General features: G+C 44.0%; 2 protein-coding genes across 2 annotated transcripts in view; one reads left to right on the forward strand and one right to left on the reverse strand.

Annotated features, from left to right (window-relative positions):
• The window catches only part of AACS (acetoacetyl-CoA synthetase), a 35,446-nt gene extending 20,647 nt beyond the window's left edge, over positions 1-14,799 (reverse strand). The window contains exons 1-5 of the mRNA XM_057378843.1: positions 14,576-14,799; positions 11,480-11,583; positions 8,220-8,340; positions 6,419-6,532; positions 122-219 (exon numbers count right to left, since the gene is read on the reverse strand). Coding sequence (XP_057234826.1) covers positions 122-219; positions 6,419-6,532; positions 8,220-8,340; positions 11,480-11,583; positions 14,576-14,693 — 555 coding nt within the window. The 5' untranslated portion in view covers positions 14,694-14,799. The remainder of the gene's footprint in view (positions 1-121; positions 220-6,418; positions 6,533-8,219; positions 8,341-11,479; positions 11,584-14,575) is intronic.
• A 6,388-nt stretch (positions 14,800-21,187) lies between these two features.
• On the forward strand, positions 21,188-26,173 carry BRI3BP (BRI3 binding protein). Its single transcript, XM_057378859.1, has 3 exons — positions 21,188-21,403; positions 22,258-22,360; positions 23,006-26,173. Exons 1-3 carry the CDS (start codon positions 21,203-21,205, stop codon positions 23,422-23,424), a joined length of 723 nt encoding a protein of 240 aa, XP_057234842.1. The 5' UTR covers positions 21,188-21,202; the 3' UTR covers positions 23,425-26,173.
• Positions 26,174-26,179: the final 6 nt, after the last annotated feature.

Raw genomic sequence — 26,179 nt, forward strand, 5'->3', positions numbered from 1 at the left:
GTGCCAGGAGGTGGCAGCAGGACTGAAGGGAACAAAATCCATCTGCCACGGGAATTTATCACCCTGGCATGGATCTGAGACACAGCGAGGGCTGCTCTGCACAGGCACCGAGGTTACTCACGTTAATGCCAAAGTCTGGGGATGTGGAACTCCAGATGGCACCAATGCTCGCAGCGGCCAGCATTGCCTCCACTGCATGGATGCTGTTGGGCAAGTAACCTAGGGCAGAGGTGGAATGGTTAGAGGTGGAATAACACTGATATATAAAGGTATATAGTAAACAGATTTTAAAAATGTAAAATCCTGAAGCATCAATGCAAAATCCTWGACTGAAGCATCCTTTAAAGTCTTCCATACAATCCACGTCCTCCTTGGAAGTCAAATCAGTTACACAAGGAATTAGTAATAAAACTACTTGTAAAAAAGGTTTGTATCAGTTTTCTGTCTACTAGTGCTACTCCAAATTTACAAATGTTCCTGCTTAATGAGGAGCCTTTCAAAGTAAGAAAATACTGAAAAGAGTAACAGGGAGTAAAAATTAGTGGACTGGTTAGGGCACACAGAGACTAAGAACACAGCAGCATGCAGGGGAATACAAGGAAACTGTAGGACCAGATATTAGAGAAATGACAAGYATCTGTAAGGAAAGATTATAAATAGCTCCAGAGCAGAGATTCAGCTTCACAAAGCTAAATGTTGTCRGGTAGACACTGCCAGAATCTTAAACACAAACAAGCAAAACCGGTGTCTCAGCTGATAAGGGACAAACACACTGGGACAAGTCCTGGAACATTCCCAAACAAATGTGGCTCTTCAGGTTTCTCTCAGCAGCTTGCAGCAAGATTTCAAGATGCAAATTCAATTTATCACGACATACAGAATAAATTAAYGTCAACAAAGTCAGATTTGTGTTTCAGTGAGATCAATTTGAGCAACTCTCCAGAAGGTGCTGGGTGGCTGAGTCTGACTCTGCACTGCTCAGAACCCAGCCCASAAATGAAAACACACAACTGGAACTCACAAACTACACTGAGGTGGATCAAAGACCTGGAGTTTCAGATCATCCTTCTTAAGCAACCAAAGAGATGGTTCAAATACTTAAAACAGCACAGGATGGGCCTAATTGCAGTACTCTAATTAGAATTCTATATGTGGAAGCAAAGGACAATAAAAATGCTTTCCAACCTGTTCAACAGCAGTGGTGGGCACTGAGATCTTGGGCTGCAGGTGCACCACAAGTACTGACCAGATAGCAAACACTCACCAGAGCAAGACATTTCTCTGCTGGAAGAGATCTATTTATGGATCTATTTTTCAGGACAGCAACTAAGATCACAGATCTTAACAGCAATTTCTGCTACATTAATATTATCAAGTAGGAGGATACCAAGATGGATTTTTGTGAGGTTTTTCTACACAGCTTGAAAAAAAATCCTTTTACAACTTGTAAAAAGTAAACTTGCAAATCAAGTCTTAAATTGAGATTCTTCCTCATACAAAAATCAGTGAAATCAGTTTCTAAAATCAGCARTGCCACTTCAGTTACTGAAAGCTGCTGTGCTTTTGGAAGTGGTAACTTTTAAAGCAGCATTATGACTTAAGCCCAACAATTTCTGGAAAACAAACTGTGAATAAAAGCCTCATGCCATGTTAAAATATAAATTACTCCCCAAAACTGCCTACAGCTTATAGTGTTTTGTTCAGTGAAGTTCTTAAGCACATAAAGTGCAGCAAAASCTCATGCCCATAAAAGCATTATTTATTTTGCTACTTTTCCCTTGAGGCCAAGGTTYATACAAGACACATTATCCCAAAATCTTAGCGATTTTTCTTTTGAGACAAATCTTCCTCCCTAAATAATTTGAAATAGATGAACCAGAACAGACCAAAATGTCATTTTGTGTGACRAAAGCAGTTCTTTAATGGATGCCAAATATTTCCACTGAGCATTTCTTGGATGGGATCATCAGGGAGCCAGAGTGCAAGGAAAACTGAAAGATCTCTCCCCCTGCTTTGGACAGTTGTTACTCTGCCACAGCTCACAAGCTTCAGTTCTATTCTAAGCAATTCTCCTTTCCACCACTCCTACACAAAAGCCCTCAAGGCAAGAACACAAGTCTGTGCTGATTATTGTGAGCCARACAATTAAATCGTTACTCTCATTTGTCGGCTGGCTTTGAGGTGGTGCTGGAGTTTTGGAGGATACCAGCCAAAATTGCCCAAAGGTATGAAACATGCACAGCAACTGACTCTGCATTTCTGCATCTTCACCCATCACTGAAGCCTTGCTGCTCTCTGGGATCTCAGATTTGTCCTAACACCACCACAGATAAAAATATGGGACAATTCTGGCTGGAGATCCTCCAAACAAGCAGTGTAAGAACTCGTGCTCTTTCTCCTGACAACACAAATTGCTTCTCTTGCCAGTCTTTCAGATTAAAACTGGATTCTCATCTAGAAGCAAGTAAAATTATCWTTTTTTTTCTCCCTCTCATATTTGAGATTTTGAAGATGATGACAACAACTGCCATGTGTGTGAAGCTCCCTGAATTTGACTGTGTCCCTTGAGATAGCAGCACACTCCCCAGGGCACTCAGTGGACTGGCACAGGTCCTGAGTGCCTAAAATTGGGGAAACATGAATGTTGCTGACAAAGAGGATGAAAAAGGCATCTTCTCTACCTGGATTAACCACAGGCAGGAGTCAGAGCAGTGGCCCAACTACAGAAGCTCTGTACTACAGAAGAATAATGGTACTGCTCATTTAAATATTTATCATATTGGTTTATATATTTAACTGGAGCCTCCATGTTCATTGATACAATATTGCAGCTAAGGCTCAAATTTGGAATTTGTCAGCATGGGAAAGGCTACAGAAGGTATTTATTTCTGCATGTTACCTCCCTTGAAGGTGGTGASAAAGGTGAAAACTCCCTTCTATTAGTAGAAAGAAAAAGACCTTCCTGCTTTGGGTGAACTAGAAAGCAATGAATAAAGGGCTCAAAACACAGGAGCTGGGGACTCATCAAGTAGGAATATCAGAGTATGAGACAAGGGTCCCAGCACTCCTCCTGACTTGTAAATAAATATGTACACCACAATCACCACAAAAACAGAAATGAAAGCTTTACCTAGCATAAAACCTGTGAAATCTCAAAGCAGGACAAGTGATACTTTAAAAACACTGTCAGGATTTTTTTTAAGAGGCACTTACAGCCTGATCTGCTCAGGACTGTAAGTGTCTCAGCATTTTCTGTCAGTTGCTATTTGCTTAATCTAGCACACACCAAGATTACGTTAATATGTGTTCATTTACACTGCAGCACTTGACCAACAGAAYASGTAAAAACTGTAGTCCAAAAATTTMATATAATCAKGGTAAAAGCTATGGCAAAAGTCTAATTTCTCCAAGTGCTGAGAACACATTCCATACAAGCACCTGATGCCTTCAAGGTTAATAAAGGTAYACTTGGAAAAAGAGGCACCCAAACATTCAGTTATCTGCATTAAAAAAAAAATAAAAAAAAAATCAACAACTGAACTGGGACCCTGCATCAAAGACTTTGTCTGAGCCTTGAAAGAATACACCAGGAAGAAGGGAAATAGGGAGCAGCAACTCAAATATTTGAAATATCTTCTCAATATCTTACACTATGGAGCTACACCAGTTCTCAAATTGAACAGAGTACAGAGACCAGACTTCCAGCTTCCCTTTCCAATGTTAACACAGCATTTCATGCTCCTACAGGACTTCAAAGTGGCCACCATGCCTAACATCACTGCAGCCTGAGACTATTAGTACCATGCTAATCTTCTTACAAWGCTAGCTTTAAAACCCACGTAAGCAACCAGGGCTAATACAGTTGCTATAGATAAAATACCAGCTTTAAACAATGTAATTCATTGATGTTTTGTTGAAGATGTTTCYGTGTGAACACACGGGGAAGATCAGATTGTTTTTAACTGCTGGCTGGTAACAGAGCAAAGGTGGCTACAGGGAGAGAGCAGAAGCAAACTGTGCAGAGATGAGAAATATCYTCCCAGTTTTATTTTATTCTTATTTCAGTCATTGTTTGCCAAACAGAYGGCCAGTGGGAGACCAGGAGTACCTCACATGTGGATCTGTGCAGCTTGCACTAGGTATTGYTAGTCTCTTCCAACTGTTCAAGCATCACTGACATCTTTAGAGGAAGAAATATGTTTCCCAACACATCTGCTTCAATTATGTTCATTATTAACTGCTCTCTCCTCAGTGATGGAAAGGGAAGACTAGGATGAAATCAAGCTGAAAAAGTGCTGACACCACTGCCTGTCCACCCACACTCGCCCACCTCCGACTTGAACGTACCATTACTGTCATGATGCAACCATAAATTGTACTGAACAAACTARGGGGTATGTTAACTATAATGAGAACTTAGAGCAGTCTTGTCTTGGAGGCAGCAAAGCACGGAGATGAAACTCACAGGAAAACAACAGCAATGGTGTCATGTGTAATTCTAACAGATTTTAAGAGAAAGTGTCAACAAAGGGCACGAAAACCTGACAGGCTGAATAAGTTAGGCAGCTCTAATGAAGCCCAGGGAATTGCTCCCCTCTGTTGAAAGGGGGATTTTTCAGGAGCAGCAGAGCATGCCCTGTGCTACTACTGTGAACCACACCAAGAATCACCCTTCCCTCTGCCACCTCCTCTAAAATCTGGAACAAATTACATCCAGTGGATTTTGGCAAGTTTTGGAGATCCTGATTTTTGATACCAGAAGTGGGTGTAGGACTCAGCTTTCCCACCCAGTGCTTAATCTCTCCTCCCCAACTCAGTTTGAGAAGCTTCAACCTCTAACTGCAATGTTACAGTTGAGCTCTTCCAAGGCCTGCCCATATCCTCTGGCATAGGAGAGAAACACAGGAGAGAAGCTGAGACCCCACTGAAGTATCTAAAGTGTACAAGTTTATTAATATTTTTTAAAATATCAACTATGCTTTGTAATTCAAGTGAGAGGTAAGCCACCAGCTAAAACAATATTGAAAAATCAGCCAGCCTGCAGTTGTGCTAAACAAGACAGTCATTAACTGTTTCTGAAACTATAATAGTGTTATTAGCAGGACAGGCTACAGCTGTATTTGTTTTCTCCAGCTACTACAGAGTACATTTCCCCTGCTGCTGCTGCTCAAGAAATAGTCAGATATGAATGTGACAGCATTAAGGTTGAAAACTGAGATAAAATTAGAGCATCTTCATTCAGACAAACCTTCTCAACTTCTCTGTATGGTTCATACCTAATTAAGGATTTAGCACTAATTCTGTATTAAAAACCAAGCCACCAGCTGTGATAATTTAATGTTTGGCTGCCAGTTCCAGAGAATACTCATACCACATGCAAGAAATGAGCTCTGCTGAGTAGATTTACATTGCCAGGTCATATTTGTGGGTTTAAAATTTGGTTTTCAAGACACAGGTTCAAGTCTGCAACATGCAGAAAACCAACCAAGAATTTAATCACTGTGGGTGTTTGCATCATGTAAGAATTTACACTTATTTAGGGAATGGCCAAGTGTTGCTCCAAAAACATAGATAGACAAACCAGCAGAATTGATAGGCAGGAGCCAAGGAGATTCAAGGATATTGCAGCTCTGACTTGCACTGCACTGACAAACTCAAGGGTGTTACAGAGCACACAAAACAGACGTGAAGCAGCTCAGCCAGAAGATTAAAAACCAGCAATTCAGAAATAAATGTAACTCCTTTCTATGCCTGGACTGCCCACTGTACAAGCTGTTCACAAGACAAAAAGCTGTTTATATAGAAAAACACACATGACAGTCTGATGACAGGAAACATTACTGCAGAAGATGTGGTGAGCTACAGAAAGGATCACAGGGTTCTAATTGCTMATCTCTGCACTGCTGACTTGGAGGGTTATTGCCCACCAGCAGCTCCCTACCACCATCCTGGTGGCAGGACAAGCTCTGCTCCAAACCTGCAGCTCACAGAGCACTGGGTACCCAGGGCCACAGGGCCAGGAGTTGCCAGTGACTCCAGGACAACCAACCCTGAACTGTAATTTCCCAGGCTGCCCCCACATAAATCTGCCAGATCTGAGTCCAGGCTCAGCCAGAGGCAGAGTGTCCATCACCTCTGCTTCCACAGAGTGTTCCTGAAGCAAACCTTTGTGAATGAGGCATTTTCCTTCCCCCTTCAGTGCTAGAGAACCTGCAGGCTAATCCAGGTTCCTTCCCCMTGGAAATGCACTTCCTACAAATGTAAATACAGCAGCATAAGAGSCTTTTCTTTAGAATGTTTATGTGAAATTTTCTGTGTAACACTATTTCATATTCATGTTTCTGTAGCTCTGACTACTCACTTGCACATTTGAATAAAAAAAAAAATCCACCTCCTGTCCTTGAAAAAAACTACTCACCCACAACTCTGTCTCCTACTTTTACTCCCATCTTCCTCATGGCTGCAGCATACAAAGCCACAGCTTGTCTCAGCTCTTCAAAAGTAACTTTCACAATTTCTTCTTTGCCTTCCCCTGAGGAAAGAAAATTAAACCAACCAGTCAGAAATCAGGCAATGCAATGGAAGCAGAGTCTAGTACAAACAACTAATTCTAGAAGAATAGAAAGTAATTTTAAGAGGATAGTTTCCACTAATATTTATACATTTTGCTTTTGAAGTTCCTTTTCTGCTGCACTAAAAGCTCTTCTTTTTAATGGGAATCAAGTATTAATCAGTGGTATTGTTCAGTAGGCATGAGGACATTTCTAAAGATAAACAGTTCTGCASAAATACAAACTATTCACTGGAGAAAGGTGTGCTCTCAAAGAGGGTTTATGGTTAATAGACTCCACTCAGCAAGGTTAATTTCTAACGTGTAAGAAGCTCATTTTCTCTTTTTGCTCAGTTTTCTCATTAGGTTTAGGAAGCAGCACAAGCTGCCAAGTTTAGGTTTTATYACAGCAAGCCATTGACTAGAAAATCATGCACGTACAGGCCTGACTTCCAATGTGCTTTTGGAACATCTGCCTTTGCCAACAWAGCACAAAGCAAACAAACTAAACTGGACTCCACTCACCTCAAAGGATCTGCARGGTGTTTTCCCTATTGTACTGAATGTCAGGTGTTACATAAGCTGTTAATAAATCACTCGTGAAACAAAATGAACAAACCTGAATGTTATGAAAGCAAAAATCTGTCAACTTAAACCCCCTTCCTGCACCTCAGTGTCACTGCTGCAAACCATGTGGCCTGTCCTATTTTCAACATCCACTATTCCTTATGAAGACACAGCTGCCAAGGATGTCATAAGAAAGGTGAGCTGCACACCCTGGACCTTGCAGAAAAGCTGCCATCAATCTGATTGCCTTAAGCAGGGAATCATATTTTTTACTCTTTTGCCTTCTTAAAACTTGCACACCCATAAATCTGGGCTTGCACAGAGCAAGGGAGCAGGTCATGGTGCAAACAACCCAAATCCATGTAACGTGGAGCTCATAAACTGAGCAGGGACTGCCAACAGAGCCTGTGTTCCYACAGAACAACAGGAAATGAGACGCTGATCTTGCTCCATGATTAAAGCCCCAGGAGAAGGGAATCACTAAAAAGATTCACCGTGGGAGCCAGTGACAAGTGAAATTGTTTAGCAAAGTTACATTTATGTTTCTATGCCCTATGACACTCACACTGCTCCCACAGAATCATCCCCAGCAAACACAAACCTGACCCAGGCCCCCAAACCACCACTCTGACCTAGCAGCAGGGAGTYATCAAAAAATACTCTGACTTAAGAGGTCTTAAGAAGATTAAACACAGCAGAAGGTCACGAAAGAAATGCAGGTGGAAGTCTGTTCACCACAGAGGAGCCAACATGTTATTCCAGCACTCACACAATAATAATAATRCCTCATATAATAATTAATACCTCAAATAATGAGTGATGTTAAACACAGCATGACCTCCACTACCTTAATGCAGTTGAGTATATTCTTAAAAACTTCATTTAGCTTGCAAAGGACTTTCCAGAACTAACTGTATTCCCAGAGCATGTTTTCATGGGGTTTTTCAGCAGAGCTGTACCACAGATTGTGCAGTGTTACTGACTTTATTACCCTTTTTTTTTTCCTCACCCAAACCAGTTTATTTCACTGTTTCATCAGAGCTGTTTCACAAGGCCTTGTCCTGTGAGCAGCACATAAACACAARGCATTAATTTTCCTTACTTGCTGCATACAGTGCAATCTTGTCGTTGTCCTTGTGCTTCAGGAGATTCTCTGCATAGTTCAGACGGCTGCCCTTAAACCATTCCGGGACATCTGCAATGCTTTTGGATGTATCCACCACCTGAAAGAAACACAACATTCATTCCTGGAGAAATAATTGCTTTTTCACAGCATTGTACAGAAGTCAGCTAATTAGTTCTAAGCTCTTTGCAGACTCCATTAGGCAAGAATCATCTCTCCCAGTTTACAGACAGCAAACAGACACTGAATCTGTAATCAGAGGCCTGGAAAGTTTAATTATTTGTCAACTGTCACGAGCAAATACGTCATTACAACAAAACYAGTGAAAACTCCTTGCTGACAGTTGCACCTTCAGACCAGCCTTTAATACACAAGTAAAACAAACCACTGTGACTACACCCAGACCACAAGACACACACAAACCTCAGGGAACATTGAGGTTTTGCTCCTGGGAATACCCCAAACAGGGATTAAACACATTGCAACTCTCTGCCAGGCTGATGAAGGTGTGAGCATCCACTMTTCCCCACCACGAGTCACAGGGTATAGAGACCAGCATGACAAATTCAGAAAATAATCATTGAAAAAAATGAATTGTACAGTCAAATGTAACTGAAAAGTTACAGCTTTTCATTCAAGTTCTCAATTTTTAGGATTAAGAGGATCCAACAATCTAATAAATCCATATTAAGTAACTCCTCAGCCCTAAGACATGCAGAGAATTGAAAARTGCAATGAAAAATAATCAAAAATACATTCAGCTGAAACAACTTCCCCCATCTTGAACTAATTAGGCCTCCAAGTATTAAACTACCCCTTCATAAGTAACAGTTAAGTCTAACTTTAATAACACTGAGAGGTAGAGCCCCTCATCATTAGCCAGAGGTCTAAATTCCTTCCAAAATGTCCCTCTGCTTAGTGATTCAGCTGCTCAGCAGCACATTTATTTGGAAATCTTTAAATAGAAGCTTTATTCGATAGCTGTGTTTTTGAAAGCTTCAGTTTATACCCTCAGGTTCTCCCTCATAGATTGCACATACATTACAGAAAAAGCATTCCTTCAGCCCAAGTGAAAGGCTCTGCTGAAAGCCAAGCTCTACTCTCCAAGTRGAGCCCAAAATACATCCCATTCCAGAAAACCTAATGGTTTTGTGCTACTGCTACTGGAGGCAGTCTTAAAATTAACTTTTAACTTAAAACTCATGTGGAAGTGCATTACTTTACTTCAAGTGCATTTTCTAAAAATGGGAACTCATTTCTTTGCTCCTAACAATTAGGAAGAACCAAGTTACAATATTTATACTTTATCAAYTCAGGCTGCACAAATAATTTTTATACTCACATATATTACTGCAGTAATTAGAAGCTGTTCTTAAAACTGACTCATTTCTGACTTCCTCAGCTTGAAATGAGCAGAATGTTTTCAACATTTTCCAGGACAAGATCCAACATAACTGGTTTTTTTTCTGAACTGGAAAAAATCTTTCACAAAGCTTCAAAGAGCTCCACCAGCACAAGGTGTTGGACTCACACACTTCAGTATTTTTCCCCCAGGTAACATYTATGACTCCTAATTCAGCTCAACTTTTGGGGTGGTATTTTGCTATATGAAAAACATGATCCCTCCCTTAAAGGCCCCTCCACAGGACCAACAGGTGATTGTCACAGCAAAAGGAGAATGAAGACATCATTTAAAAACAGCTGCTGGGAAGTTGGCATTCCAGTGCCAATGGTGCCATGCCAGCACAGCTTTGCACACTGAAGTACTCCCCTGTTCTTTTCACAAGTGCTACAATTGCTACAGAGAGACATGTACATCACATACTTAACATCTTTACTAGGATTAAATAAGACACTGGCTGCTTTTATTCTATGTWCACAAGATTTTGTTTTTCTTAGAATGACCTGTGGAAGTAGAAGCTGTTTCACATACAACTTGAGAAGCTCACAAGTCAAAATCTTCCTAGTCATCCCCATATTGTTTCTTATCCTCAGGAAATATCCATTTTCAGGGCACCATCTCCTGCTTCAGTCTCTCTCCAGTTCATCAGCCACTGTTGGCATCTGGAGGGACTGACTCCCAGGAGGCAAGAGAACAAATGTTACTGTCCAGCTTGCTCAGCACAGATAAACAGGTCCTAATTAGCTCCTCTGAACTGCTTGCTTGAAAAAGTCTGAATTCATGTGGAAATTTAGAATAAACTTGGTAGCAGCACAGAATATGTAGGGAAAATGGACAGTTCCCAGAGTTTGAGCTAGCATTTATAGCAAATGTAAAGAGTAAGTGTTTACAGTGTTCAGACCACACACTTCAAAGCAGGCTAGTTCTTACACTCTTGCTGCATTCCCTCTTCTGAAGGGTGGATCACATTAAGACATCTCAGCACACAGATCTACGGCAAGAAGAACCATTCAATCTATCATATCAGTACAGAAATYAAAAAACCAGGAAAAATCAGAAGAAACATACCAGTCCCCTCTGCAGGACTGCCAGTACCCTGAGGGTTCTGGAACAGATGGACWCCAGGGATTAAAACACACATCCTGTCCTCCCTACTAAATCCCAGCAAGGTTCCACTGCCTCAAGCTTTTCAAGTAATAAGCCCATCATCTCCCTCAGATGGAAAACCACTGAGTGATGTCGATATCCTACACCAGAACTGTGCAAGAGCTCCATCTGCAAGAGCTTCAGAGTTACCTTTATTCCAAAGGAGCTCTGTGGCACTGTCTGGTGTTCTGCCCGTGCCTGTGTCCAACCACCACCATTCCCTCAGAGAGATTTCAAGCCCACACCTGATTGCAGAGCTTCCATAACCAGTTCTACAAAGCCAGAGTGTAACAGGTGTGCTTATCAGGTGAGCTGACTCAGGGAAGACAAAYATGAACTTGGCAGCATGCCAGCATTTACAAAACCAGGGCAATATTCTACCAGGACCCTCAGAAGGCAGAGCATTGACAGACCCCTCACAAGCAGCCAGGAGTGAGTGACAAGGTGTGCAAGAGCACACAACCACAAGGACACTACAGCAGAACTGTTCAAGACAACAAAACACAAGGATTTCACAGTACCAGCAACAGAACACCACCATCCACCACACAAGGAAATTCAGGACTAGACAGATTSCTTATATCCCTTATATCACTTGGCAGAGTTCTAAGAAGAGGTCAAAAGACTGATTATAAARTCAGTTTATTTCCTCTTTGTGTTGCACTCACTATAAGATAAGCACTGAACTTACCTCATCATAGAGGTGAGAGCAGACAATGTTACTGTACTTCCAGAATTCTGCCCAGAAATCGGAGTAGGATTCCACTGACCACTGGTATAAATCATCATAGTTGGCTGGAAATAATAGATACATGTTAGCATTACGCAGAGAATTACAGGAATCTAGACAAACTACAATTAGGGATATCCCAGCTAAAGAAAATTTGTGGCTAAAACAATTAGGAAGATAAGTCTGACCATAGAGTGGATCCCTTCTGCTCAATGCAAGCAATTCTTGAACCAACAGAGAGTCTACCTGGACACCTGAGCATCACTTCAGCTGACTGTGTTACAACCATTTGCCACCACAGAGAGAGTGATCTTTTCTAACAACTCTGTCTAACATCTACACACACTCTGCTGCCATCAGTGCAGCTCAAGACTAAACAAGTCTCGCTTGTTGACACTTCCACTCRCTAGCTATCAATGTGATACTTTCACACAGCAAAAGATAAACAATGCTTCCTGACAAGGGACATTTGCTGTAAGGCCCCAGTCTGGGGCCAAAGACCTCTGATAGCTCAGTGACACAGAAATTAGATGCACTCCTTATCAAACCRTGGCACAAACATCACTGTTATGGGAAGCACAGCTAATTTTCAGTAAATATGGGGTCTGACAGACTGCAGCTTACCTTYTCATGCTGAAACAGCATGAATGAAGTAAAACAAGATGTTTACCAGCTAAATATTAAAACCATGACCCATCATTTAATAACAGCATGGAAATAAGCAGTTTGAGTCTTATATGACTGTGAGACAGATAATGTAACCTGAAGAATACAAAACAAATTCCACAATTAAAACTAAAGGCTGAAATTTTGCAAGTAAAACAGTTCTAGGTATGAATAACTGAAACAAATTCCTCATCACAAGCTTGAAAGAGACATTTCCTCATCATGTCCACACTATSTGAAGCTGTGCCAACAACCAATTAAATGTGAGTTTCCACCATCAGTGACAGTAAGTCTCTGCTCTGCCAACTGTTCCCTATTTGATGCCTTCAGCTAAACCACTCAAAGGCATTTACAGCAATTATCTCTGGTTTGTCATCCTCATATGCAGCCAATTGCCTCAAAAGTCATCTCTGCGATCCCTTTCCTACAAGGAMGACATCTTCCAGCTTTTTAAGAGAAAAACATTCAAAACCATCTCTGYACTGCTACTCACACTTAGCCACTGYTYAGCTGCTATTCACTCTTATCCACTTACTTAGCTGTTTCCCCACCCAGTCTGTCCCTTCCCCATTTTCTTCCCAACTCAATCCTTTCCATCAAAAGGATTTYCATACACATCAGTTGCAGAGATAAGACTTGACACAAGAAAAATTTAAGTTTCCATCTTCTCCTTCAAAACCTGATTGTACCACCTGCTCCAAACCATTTGATACATGCAAGAAGATACAAGTGACCATTAATTTAATTTCTTACATCATCAACAGTTTGTTCTGGTTTGTCTACAAAGCTTGTTCCAAATAAGCTTCAGCATACAAGTCCTTCAGGGCACAGGCCTGTTACTCAACAATTAAACATTGCATTTTGTTACTACATTTCCAGGGCCCAGCAGAACCATTGTCTAAAGGGCTATATTGCCCTCAGCTCTCCTCAGAGAATCCACATCTTAATGTTACATAAAGCATCTATTCTTTGTTGTTGAATAGCACTTAGGCCAATGAACACCAATACAAACCTAATGGAAGCTGACAAAGGTTTCTATATATACACAAGAATTCACCTTCCAATGGAGAAAGCCACTTCCGAGTGGGATGAAAAGAGTTCTATTTGTTTCAACCACAGACACAGCCAGCCCATCTGAAACTGCATTTGTTTTTGATCATATGAGCACCAGTTCAATCACATTCCACTCAGAAGTTAACTAAAACCCTGCAGTAACTTGCTTCCCATCCAGCAGGAGAGTTAGGCACCACACACTTGGATTCCAATAGGAAACCACCAGCAGTCAACATCATGACCTGCTTTTCCCACACAGTAATCAAGGTGAGGAATTGTTTTTTAGACACGAACTGCCAGAAGCACTGTTGACATTGCTCATACCACTGACACCTATATTGGACTGACAAACTTCCAAGCCACTTGCCAAAACTACTCCCTTTACCCCCATCACACAAGTGATTGCAGGGAAGCTACACAAACAACTTGGGCCCCAAATACTTTGAGGAAAACAATATAAAACTGGTGAGAAGTGAAGGGTTTGACCCCCACATGCACTGAAGTATACCTGGTCCATGATGCTGCTGAACCCACAGAACCAGCACCCCTGACTCCTGAGAGCCTGAAGAGACAACCTACAGCCAATAGTTATGGAAAAAACTCACCTCTCTGAGTTGAAAACTCCTCTGGAGATGCAATCCCTACTCAAAGCGGGCCTCATTTCAAAGGCAACAGGTTGTTTTTCCAAGTCAAAGACCCACACACCTGTTCACAGCCACACAGGTGTTTCTSAACAAGCACAAAGCAGGGATTGCAGTTCAAGAGCTGTGGCAAACACACAGCAAAAAGCCCTTACCTTACACAACTGAACAAGCTTACACAGTACACCTGAATATTACTAAACGCATATTCTTCATAATAAAAGAGGGGAATAACTCCAATCTCACAAGGCTCTGCTGCTGAAGCATCACCCTAATGCTGAAATTCACCCCACAGCCACAGCAGGGATCCCACCTTTCCCCGTCCCTTTCAAACACGGGCTCACCCCAGCACCGCTCCCGGCCCCACACCGGCAGCCTCGGCAGGTAGCGATGCCGGCRCTGCCCGGGCTGACATCCAGCCACAGCAGCAGCAGGAGCAGATAAGGCTGTTTGCATTTCCCATCGGCACATAGCTTCACACCAGCGGATGCTGCCCCGGAGGCCTCTGGCTGAGGCTCAARCAGAGCATCCCAAAGCACCGTGCCCGCTTTCCTCGGCATCCTGAGTGACAAAGGGATAGCCCCCAGACCTGCCGAGGGCCCACGGTGAAACCAGCGCCGGGAAGGCACAACCCGGCGGCCCCCACAGCCCGAGCACGGCCCCGGGCAGCGCCCGCCCGCCCCCGCCYAGCGCTCACCCAGGCGGCGCCCGCAACTGCTGGCCACGGCGGCGCGGAACCGGTCCATGTGGGTGTTACGCTTCGTGTCAGGCTCCCACATCACCTGCGACTCCATGATCTCGGGCTCCCGGGACATGGCGGCGGCAGGGGAGCGAGGCGAGCACGGTCCGTCCCGCGGGCAGCGACAAACCAGAATGAGCGCTGCCCCGCCGCGCCTCAGCGCTGACTGCGGCCCCTCCTCCGCGCGCACCCTTTAAGGCGCAGCGAACGCATCACGCCGTAACCTTCCGCCGCGGAGAAAAGTGCGGGGCGCCCCGCCCGCCGAGGGGGCGGTGGGGACCGGGGGGACAGCGGGGACACGGGGACAGCGGGGGATGGGCGGGGACGGGCGGCGGGGATGACCCGGGGAGTGCGGGCTGAACCCCTCCGGCTGCCCCCGGAGCGCGGCACGGCGCGGACGGTGCGGGATGAATGCGGGAGCGGCCGCGCCGGACAGGTCCCTGTCACCTCTAAAGGTCACCGGCGGCACCGGCTGGAACCATCGTCGCTGCGCGCTTTTCAGCGGATCTCCGCAAAATCACCGCCGCTCTGTTTGGTTTTTCTCCCCAGGGAGGCCTGAAGTGTGAACCAACAAGTGTGTTTCACCCAAAAATGAGGCAAAGAACGCGTCTCTTTGCCGATGCCTCGCCATCCCAGCTGCGCTTGTGTAACACTCCCAGCCTACACACCTTGCACCTTGGATTAAAACTTAATGTTACTGCTCTGCTTTCAAAATGTGAGCTCTACTGAAACGTGAATCTGCTACTGACCATTGAGATGTTGCAGCAGCCGATTTTAGCCAGGAATTGGTGGTTATAAAGCACTTAACAAGGTGAAATTCACTGCTAGACCATGGTCTTTAGAAGTCTTTTACAACCTAAATGATTCCACGATTCACGGTGTATCCATGCTTTTGCAACTTATTTTCAAGGTCATGATTTAGCTTCTAATTCATGAACGCCTCAAAAATGGCAATTTGATGATAAATTGTACAGGCATATTGCATATGAAAATAAAATCCATGTAGTAGATTGTATACTCGCTCTGTGTTTCACTGCGACTTTTGTGCYAGCRGAATACAACTACTTYAWTAAATGTGGAGGCCGTGAAAATGCRATTTAAACAAACCAGAATTTTTATTTGCCTAGAGAGAAACCTGATATCTGGTGTATAACTCTCCCCAAAGCCCGAGGGATTGGGGAAGGCTGAGCTGGAACGGGCACACATTATCTTGCCTGACGTGCCTCCCTGGCCTTGGCAGCGCTCGGGGGTCAGTGGAAGTGTGAAATCCATGGCTGGATTTCAGAGATAAGGGAGAAGGCAGGACAGCAGCTCCGGTGTCCACATCCCGAAGGGTTCAGTGGGCTGGGATCCGCAGTGGTGGGGGAATGTCCAGAGAATCCATCCTTCTGCAAGCTGCAAAAGAGATAACTTGTAGTGGGTGCCGCTTTTGGGTTGTGAAGGTGTTTCTGGCACTGGTAGAGGACAAAGGCAGGAGGGTTTTGCCTCCTGCCCCATCACATTGCTCCATTCACCCCACAATGATGAACATTCTGTCCTGCTCTGGGGACAGGGGTGAGCTTTGGGCCGGGTGTTGGACAGGTTGAAAATTACCCCTGAGCAAACCCCTGCTGCATGCCATCTATGGCTCCAGGGAYAGAACAAGAGGACAGAGGCTTAAGCTGTGCYAGRGGAGGTTTAGGTGGGACATCAGGAAGAATTTCTTCACAGAAAAGGCAATTAGATGTTTGAATGGACTTCCCAATGAAGTAGTGGAATCAGCGCCCGTGGAGGTGTTTAAGGAAAGGCTGGACGTGGCACTGAGCGCTCTGATCTGGTTACCAAGGTGGAGTTGGATCGCAAGCCGGACTCGATGCTCGCCGAAGCCTTTGCCAAGCGCAGCGGTGCCGTGACTCTGTCCCTCCGTGACTCCGTGACCCGCCCGCCGCCGCCGCCCCTCAGGGCCGGGCGGGCCCGCGCTGCGGACGGATCCCGCGCRGCGCACCGCGCCCGTGACGCCGCCGCCTCTGATTGGCTGCGGCGCGCCTGGCCCCACATCAGCCCAGAGCCCGCCGGKCCCGCGGGGGAGGAGCCGACGCCGGGCGGGACCAATGGGAGCGGAGCTTTCTCAAGGTCTTCTCCCTGCTGACCAATGAGCGGCCGGGTCTGGGGGAGGTGTGCCCAATCAGAGCAGCGCTCTCATGCGCTCGGGGGTCGCGCCGTGGTTCCCCTCAGCGCTGAGGCGATGCCCAAATTGAACGTTTTGGGTAAAAAAAACACAGAATAACTGAATCAATTCGGCTGGAAAAGACGTCTGAGATCATCGATTCCAACCCATGGCCCAACACYACGCTGTCAACCACACCATGGTACTGTCTCATGCAACATTTCTTTAAACACTTCCAGGGACTCATTCCTCCACCTTCCTGAGCAGCCCATTCTAATGTCTAAAACATCCCTTCTGTGAAGAGTTTCCTCCTAAAAGCAGCAGCAAAACAGTGCTTTCCACACTCAAAGCAATCTGTGCTCCTAAAAAGAAAATCTGTGCTCCCAAATCRCCTGAGAAGGGACACAAAAATCTTCTCAGTAAACTAAAAAAGGTGTCATTTTAAAAAGACTGACCCAATTAYAGCTCAGGGAGGAAGGAGCATGATGGATTTACTGATAAAACTGGGCTTTTAGGAAAGCCTGACAGCGCTTCTCAATTATTAGCAGCAGTTTTACTATCACCTCCTTACTTAGAGAGGTTTATGCATTAATGTTCCCTGCTTTCATCCCARTTTCCCCCTATCCAAACCAGTTTTTCCATCTTTCAAAAGTGACTTGGGAAATGTGGGAAGTAAAAGAAGGAAAAATTAAACAAACCTTTAATGAGAAAATGTGCATTAAGAGGACTGCAGTGACCACTGTAATTAGTTTGGACACTAGATTAGGATAGCTGGAGGAAAATAGCCTAAATAAGATTAACTGGAATTGTCCATTTTCCAATCTTTTTAAGCTTTATGGCTGCTAATATAATAGGTTAGAAATGAAATCATATTTTCTGCCTCAGATTAGATTAGGGGCTGTTCAAAAGATGTTTCAGAGCTGATGAACAGCAATAATGGGCTGATGGCACTACCCCTTTGTGGGCTCTGAGGTAACCTGGAGTCACCTGGAAGATTAAATTGATTGATGAAATTTCTGCATCTATGAGATAAAAGTTTTGTAATAATACCCCGTGGCGATCTCTGCAATACACAGAGGCCTGACCATGATCCATTGATCCAACAACTGGATTAGGAAATCTAAAGATTTTGGAAAGTTTTTTTAAAAAATCATATATACAGAGCATCGGCCAGCTGGTTAATGAGTCTGGATAAGAATAAGAAACTTCTGGCTCATCTGATGTCCATGACCTCTGAAACCTCTACATGGTATCAGCAGTACAAGTAACCAGAATCAGAATCAAAGGCATTTGCAGAAAAGGGGGAAAAAGAAAGGAAAAGGAAAGGGAAAAGGGGGGGAAAAAAAAAGAAGAAAATAAACAGTGACACATTGCAAGAAAAATCTCATGGGGAGGACATTAAGAAAAAAGGCCTAAAATGACAAATGGTTGTAAAGTAATCAGCTATGAMAGGTTGAGGCTGTGAGATGAAGTAAAGACAGAAAAATAAGGGGCTGAGTGAGGGTAGGAACTGGTCCACAGTGACATCAGCTGGCTTGCTTTAAGGCCATGCCACTTTTTTCRGCATAAAGATGATTTTAAAAGACAGAACCCTGTGACCTGCTAAAACTTAGACATCTAGAAGATCCCAGTTTTTTCTAAACACTGTTCAAGTTGTTGTTAAATCCCTATCTCTGAGTGAGGAAATARAGAAGCACACTCATTCTTCCTCTGTACAGTGAGCCCCTCATCAGAGGATTTTTCTAGAAACCTCCAGTTGTCCTCACTAAGAAGTTCAGTGTGGCTGAGATCAGTATTTCATGCCATGATGCAATGTATTCTTTGAGCAGATGCGATTTCATYTATTTAAACGAGGCGAGTGAAATACCACGTCATTTCATAAGAGCTGTGCATTTGGAAAGATAAATTTACCTGAAATAGACTCATTGAGACAGATCAGGAAATCAATTAAATACCAGGAAAGATTCCCAAATTATCCTGACCCCTGAGCGCAGACCTTTGAGAGCAGCCACCACCAAAGGCCTCTGGAACTCTGTGAAGAACAGATAAAACAGACATTTTTGAGAAGTGATTTTGAGGATATTCCACCATGGAAATTCACACAGAGAAACAGGAATGTTCCCAAATTCACAGAAACAAGACATATTGGACCATAAACAGCAGAGAGGGACCCAGAGAAGCAAACCAAAGAATTATACCAGGCACAGAAAACTCACGGCAGTTAATTATCATCATGGTTTTGAATTATGAGCTCTTTACATGCAAGAAATGCCCCAGAAGCTGACTTTAGTGTGTGCTCAGATTAAAAGCACAGCGTGGCACTGAGAGCAGATAACCATAAACCTCCTAAGAACTCAGAAATATCAGTTACCAACCCATTCTGGAAGAGGATGAGACTTCAGGCTATGCACAGCTATCAACACATCAGCAATTTCAGGGCCATCTTAAAGGAAAGCACTCTTTATAAATATATAAAACATCTATATCCTGCTGAAATCGAACAAGATCCTAAGTACCTTGCTGGATCTGGGCCCAGCCTTTGCAGGGCCAAATAGAAAATAATGTTGAAAGGTCTAGGCCGCTCTGCTAAATGTGAAAATAAGTGCTTTGGCCAGACTAAAACTGGGAAAAAGGCCATAGCAGAGATGTCTATATTCCAAATATCTACTCAGCTACAAGGCTTAAGGCTGAGCCACAAGGTTTAAACATCAAGAACATGGGGTATAAAATCAGAAAGAGATGTTTGAAGTTATTCCAGYGACTGGGAAAGCTAAAAGCTGTGCCCCTGACTCTGGAGGAGCTCCCCAGGAAGGGGCCACGAAAAGCAGAGATCTGCCCTGGAATTTTAGAGCAGAGGCCCTCAGTGGTGCAGAGGAATGGGCATGGGTTGCCCACACCTTCCCAAACTCRAAGAGAAGCTCTGGGGAGGATCTCRAAGTTACTGYTGGGCAATTTAGCAAATATTTGCTGCCCTAGGTCACGTCATGAATTGGTGCAGGATCTGTGCTACAGACCTGTGGATCTATTTTTATATCTCCATCATTGTGTTCCTGGATGAATCAGAATGTGCTCTGAAGGCAATAAAGTGCTTTTCTATCTCCTGGGGATTCTTACTTCACTCTACCAACAGCATGCTTGGGATTCATGACCCAGAAGGAGCTGATAAGATTGTCTAATTTACACTTCCCAGCTGTTTTTTTGTTAGCCTGGTTAGTCAGGAAAAATCAACACAAAACCTGTTGGAAGAGGGAGTTATACCATGAAACRTGCTGAATTTCAGCATGYACATCTGAGTCAGAGTTTCTCAAGRGTRAAGGGTATGAGCAYCCTTCAGAATCCCTCRATGTGAGGTTGACAGACTACTGGAAAGAGAAACGTCATTTTTTTTGACACAAAAATACTATATTTCCCTTGTCATTTAGGGACTGTGTCTAAGAATCTCCTCAGAGATTTCCTACCCATGTAGAAAAAGCAGCTCATTGTAGTTCTGTAAAAGGCTGTGATGAGTCTCCAGAGCCCAAAGAGCTGAATGATTTAAAAGCTCAATGGGAGAGGTTGGAGAGCCAAGGAAGCTGATCAGGAGTTGGGAACGGGCCCTGTGGCAAAGAAACCCGACAGCATCCAGGGCAGTGTTAGTAAGAACAAAGCCAGCAGCTCAAGGGACATGATTCATCCCCTGGCATTGGCACTGCCAAGACCACATCTGGAACAGAGTGCTCAGGTTTGTTTTTGGTGCTGGAAGACAGGAATTGCTGCTGGAGGAACAACAAAGAACCCAAGGGTGGTGACACAGGAACACATCTGGGTGKGTTTTCAATGTCTCCACAACCTTCCTGGGCAGCCTGTTCAGTGCTCTTCCAGCTTCAGCATACAGAGGATCTTCCTCATATTGGGGTGGAACTTCTTGCATTTCAATTTATGGCTTATTGCTCCTCATCCTGCTGCTGGGAAGCACTGAAAAGAGTTGGGCACCACTGAAAACAGTCTGGCACCATTCTCTTGGCACCCGCCTTTGAGATATTTATATGCATTAATGAGATCCCGTCTCAGTCTTTTCTTCTCCACGTTAAACAGGTCCAGCTCCCGCAGTCTGTCCTCATAAGARWGATGCTCCAGACCCCAAATCATCTCGGTGGCCTCCGTTGGACCCCGTCCAGCAGCTCGGTGTCTCTCTTGTGCGGAGGAGCTCAGAGCCGCACGCAGCACTGCAGACGGAGCCTCACTAAAGCGGCGCAGAGGGAGCGGATCAGCTCTAGCCGAACTGCCCGCGGTTATCTGGGCGGGCTGTGCCAAGCTCAGCGATAATTCCGTGATTTCCCCAAACCCGCGGCGCGGCGGGAGCCCCTCCTCTCCCCTCCCCGCTCCTCCCCGGCCCGATCGTTGGGAGCGCGGCCCGCGGGAGGCGCTGCGGCGGCGGCGGCGGGAGCGGCGGGGCGGCCATGGCGGCGGCGCGGCGGGTGCAGCTCCTGGGGCTGCTGCTGCTGCTGCTGCTGCTGCTGCTCGGAGCGGCGGGGCCCGGCGCTCGGGCCGCTCGGAGCCGCGGGGCCGACCGCCAGAACAGCCTCCGCCGCGCCGCCAGCGGCCTCTACCAGGGCGTCAGCGGCCTCTTCGGCGAGGACAACGTGCGGGCCCTGCAGAAGGTGAGGCGCCGGTTGCTGTTTCCCCCATCCCCCCGCCATCTCCCGCGCTTCCTCCGCTTCTTTTCGCTCGGCCGCGGGGTTCCGGCGGTGCGGGCGGCTCCCGGTGCTCCCCGGTGCGGGGYTCGCTGCTGGAGCGGCCGTGGCCTCGTCCCGATGCGAGCGAGGCGGGGAACGGCCGGATCGCTGCTTTGGGGAGATAAACGGGAGGCGAGGCTTGCAGAAAACTGGGGAAAATAGCAGCGAAACGGCTAAATGAAGGTTATTTTARGTGGGGGAGACGGCCAGGGCCGCTCGCTGTCGGTGAGGAGCCCTCCAGATGAAATCCGGTCTGGCTGCATCAGCAGAGCATCCTGTGCTTGTAGGGCCATAGGAACTTGCAGGAAATCGGGCGTGCGGGACATGTACATTCCTCTGTTCCTGCTTTCCTCAGGCCGCAGGAAGAAATAATAAATTCTATTGGATTGATCTCTGAGTACACCTGCGACATTTGTTTGTGATGCTGGGGACATCTCTCAGTTGCTTGATAAAACTAAATTTTTGGTTTGCTTTACCAGTTGTTGGTAATAGTGTTTTCTCTAAACTTCAGAACAACAGTAAAGTAAATAAAGTGCATTTTAAAATCCTATCAACATATACATTTACATGTCAAAATACCTACAATAAGGATAATTTCAATGTGTAAATTTATGATTTACAGAGTTAAAAGATTTACAGAATTACAATTTTTCCCTTGGGGACTACAAAATAATCTGCAATTCTTTCTTAATGAATTATGATTCTGCTCATGATGAATAAGCCTCAAAGTGTTATTTTAGGAATTGAGGATTTTTTTAATTTTCAATTTTATTTCTCAGTTTTTCTCAAGGTTGACAGAGAGGTTTGTGAATGGGGTGGATGTATTAATGGACACATTCTGGAGAATATGGACTGATTTGTTAGATGTTCTTGGAATTGATGGTAAGTGTGATGCCTGTTCACCCTTGAACTGTCTCAGCCTGTATCAGTGTTTACAAGCAAATGGGAAAACAATTGCATTTTATCATKCTGCTTAAACATCTGTCAGTGGTGTCTCTGCTTCACGTGGCTTTGATTTTCCTATTAGTATCTTCAAACAAGAAGACTGAACCCCRCCATTCCATTTCTGTATGTGTCTTTCTACAGGATGTGTATAGAATGAATTRCAAACCACTGTTGTGGTGTCATCATTAAATGGATTCACACAGCCAGGAACAGTGCAGGGAAATCAAGTAGGATTAGAGAAAGGAAAGATGCAATTGAGAGCCTTTAGAATGTGGATTTTACAAAGCAGGTTCTGTAGCTGCCAGAATGAGCTTTGACCTTAGGYTCTGCAGTGGTTTGTCTTTTAAAACCATTTAGCACCTGTACTAGAATTAATTCAGTTGAATCATTGGAGCTGAGCCAGTGATTTSAAGAAGGTTCATCCAGAAATGGATGAAGCAGCTTTACCCGTTACATTAGAAAACACAGCCACGACCCCACTTCTGTGTGGGTTTGACCCTTTGGAGCWGCGCTCGTGTTTTTCCCTGTGCCACCTTCAGCTCACACTCATTAACATTCTGTCCATTTTCCTTTGTTTTCCAGCCTCCAACCTGACTCATTATTTCAGCCCAGCAGCGATTGCCAACAACCCGACCCGCGCCCTCCTGCTGATCGGTGCCATTTTACTGGCCTATTGGTTTCTATCTCTCTTCCTCGGATTCTTCTTCTATCTCCTGCACATGCTGTTTGGCCGCTTCTTCTGGATCGCCAGGGTGGCCCTGTTCACCCTGTCATGTGTCTACATCCTGCAGAAATAYGAGGGTGACCCCGAGCACGCCGTGCTGCCGCTCTGCTTCGTCGTGGCCGTCTACTTCATGACGGGGCCCGTTGGATTTTACTGGAGAAGAAACAGCAACAGCAGCCTGGAGGAGAAGATGGACCACCTGGATAGTCAGATCAGACTGCTGAACATCCGCCTTTCCAGGGTGATTGAGAACCTGGACAGGGGCAGTGAGCAATAAACCGGCCCCTACAGACCACTGTACACCAGCTCCGGAGAATTCCTAAGCACTGTCTCATCCGAAGTTACAAAGCAACAAAAACATCACATGGTAAAAAGTGTGCAAAGTTATAACTTTTCATCATGTGTAAGACTAATTTATCTAGATTAAACACTCAGCCATTTAGACTTCTAGGAGAAAGAGAAGCATTTACAAAAATTCAGCTGTATATTCAGAGTTTTATCCAGTACTAGAATTTTCTCAGTAGATAAACGCTTACTTTTACAAGCATTTAAAAACGTCTTTTGTAAAGTTTTTATAAAAGCAAATTGAGTAGTCTTTCAGATATTGAAATTGAGTTAAACATATGCAAATTTGACACTTTAAAAGTTAAAAAGAAAAAAAAATATCTCAAGCTACCAAGCACTTCCATTGAGAAGTAACTGCTGTGGGTCCATATTTTTTCTTCAGAGTTGTGAATGTTTTTGTGTTTTTGTTGGCTTATTTCATTGCCTTGAAGTTGCCTTTCATAGAGTATCAGATGAGGAATTTTCTGGTATCCAGGCCAAAAAATTCACACCATAGCTTTTAACAGGAGGTGGGGAATGAGGGAGAAGGAAGATTTGAAGTCCTTAAATGCCAGTCCAGTGAGGAAGCGCACGTGTGGCATTTTACCATTGCACATCATCTCGAGAACTTTAATTTGTTAGTGTTTGGAAGGAAATCTGGTTTAATAAATTGGCACAGAAGGAAGATGTAGTGTGACAAATTGTCATTCATATCTGATCTGCACAGTAAAGCATTTAAAAAGCATAAGTGCATAGAGTAAACCATGATTTTTATTCTCAGGACCCACGTACTTTCTCAGAAAAGGCAGCAGTTAAAACACGTGCAGATGTATTGTTGCTTAAAGCTTTCTCAGGACCAATAAGCGGCAATAAATTATCTTCAGGAAGATCTGGATTTTTTTCTAAAATTACAATAGTTTTATAGGAGCTTTTTGCTTGAAGTCTGTGTCCTCATTAGGTTTTGGGGAAAGTGAGTCACCTTTAAGAGGAGGGTGTAGGAAACGGTTCTCTTTCAAAGCAGAGGAGCTTTGAAGCAATTTTATTTTGCAGGATTTCTGTATTTGTAACTTAGAACTAACGAGCCTGGTAGGGTATCACTGGCTGTGCAGGTTTACTGAAACACACTGAAACAAAGGTAACCTCAGGGAAGGAAGTCTGGAATGTGATTTAACCTGGAAACAATAWCCAAGGATACAGATGTGTGGAGGGAGGGGAAGCATCTGACCCCTGGTGATGAGCACAGTTCTGATACMGTGAGGGGTAGGATGGAGCACAGCTGAAGCACTCCATGCTCCAAAGGGTCCAAATGAACAACTCCACTAAAAAGCGCAACAAAAATTGGTCTGTGATGGGCCTGGCTACAAAGCAAGGGAACAAGAGGAGGAGGAGGAGTTCCCCAGGTGTGCCTGCCAGTGCCAGCTCTGGTGGGACAGGCTGCACCCCCTGAGCACAGCTCCTGTCCCACTGCGTAGAGCTTTCAGTGGATGTGATGCTTAACTGAATGTAACTGTGGGGCGAATTTATTTTTCTCTTTATGCTGAAGTTTAATGTTCTTAAAATGTGTGTGTTACTTGCCTAACCTCTTTGGGTCTGAATGTGACATTTCCATGGGGGTTATTTTTAAATCCATGTTAATGGCCTTTACTMTGAACGGTGATCACTTTGGTTCAACACGGTTGAAATTCATATGCACTTGGCACGGTTGGAATCYATTTTAATTTTTTATGTCACTTGTAAATCCCTCTGCACCCCATTTATCAASAAGTACACAGTTTAGAGTTGTTAAATAACCGGTTATCACAATTTAAAATCTTTCCTGTGAACAAATAGGGACTATAGCAACAAACAGTCCAACTTGCCAAGCTGAAAGTGGCAATTACAGTGTATTCCTTTTTCCAGCTCATTTTTCACAGTATTACAGAGTCTTCCCTGTCAACTCAGTTCTCCCTATTGTGCACAGAGGACTGGGCTAAAACACCAACCTGGCAATTAGGAATTGACTAGTAAAGCTTGTCAGGTCTCGATGTGTTTTGTCAAATTTGAGACCTGAGGACCAAAGTTTGCAAACTCAGCGGCTCCATCGCCTTCTTAGGATGATGTGCATGGGTCAGTTTGCATAGATTGTATTTTGTGTAATCCATATTTAACGTTGAAGTTGAAAGTACTGAATCATTTATATATTAAGAGTTGTCTATGATAAAGATTTCTTTAAAGTATTATATGAAAGTTAATTTGGGTTATAGTTTCTCCCTGTCTTGCCCTAATCAKTTATCTTAGTTTTGTAAAATCAGCCCTCCTATATTAATACTCCTGATTTTGATCACCCTGCTGCTTGAAAAATGGTATTTTTATATTTACTTGCATCCCATGTATAGCAAAACATTATGTGAAAAGCAGTATATATAAAATTGGGTATTTTTAATCAGTATTTTTCCCAGCACTCAGTTTTCACATTAGTCAAATTCAGAAGTAATGATTTTTTTAAAGCACAATCTAATCTTCAATATATATATATAAATATATACTTTAAAAATGCTCTGTATTTTTAAACATGCACTGTAGTGAAAGCGCTTTTGGAACATGAATGTGGTATTGTATTYAATCTCTTTCAACTTTTGTAAATACCTTTTACAAGTATTTTCCATACCGGGCCATCTAGTTWCTCCATGGAGGTTTTTGCTGTTTTTTAGAACCCGTGCTGGTGGTTC

The sequence above is a fragment of the Malurus melanocephalus genome, unplaced genomic scaffold (genome assembly GCF_030028575.1).
Source record: "Malurus melanocephalus ecotype Western Australia unplaced genomic scaffold, MMel_1.1 scaffold_377, whole genome shotgun sequence".
In the NCBI taxonomy this organism is placed as follows: domain Eukaryota; kingdom Metazoa; phylum Chordata; class Aves; order Passeriformes; family Maluridae; genus Malurus; species Malurus melanocephalus.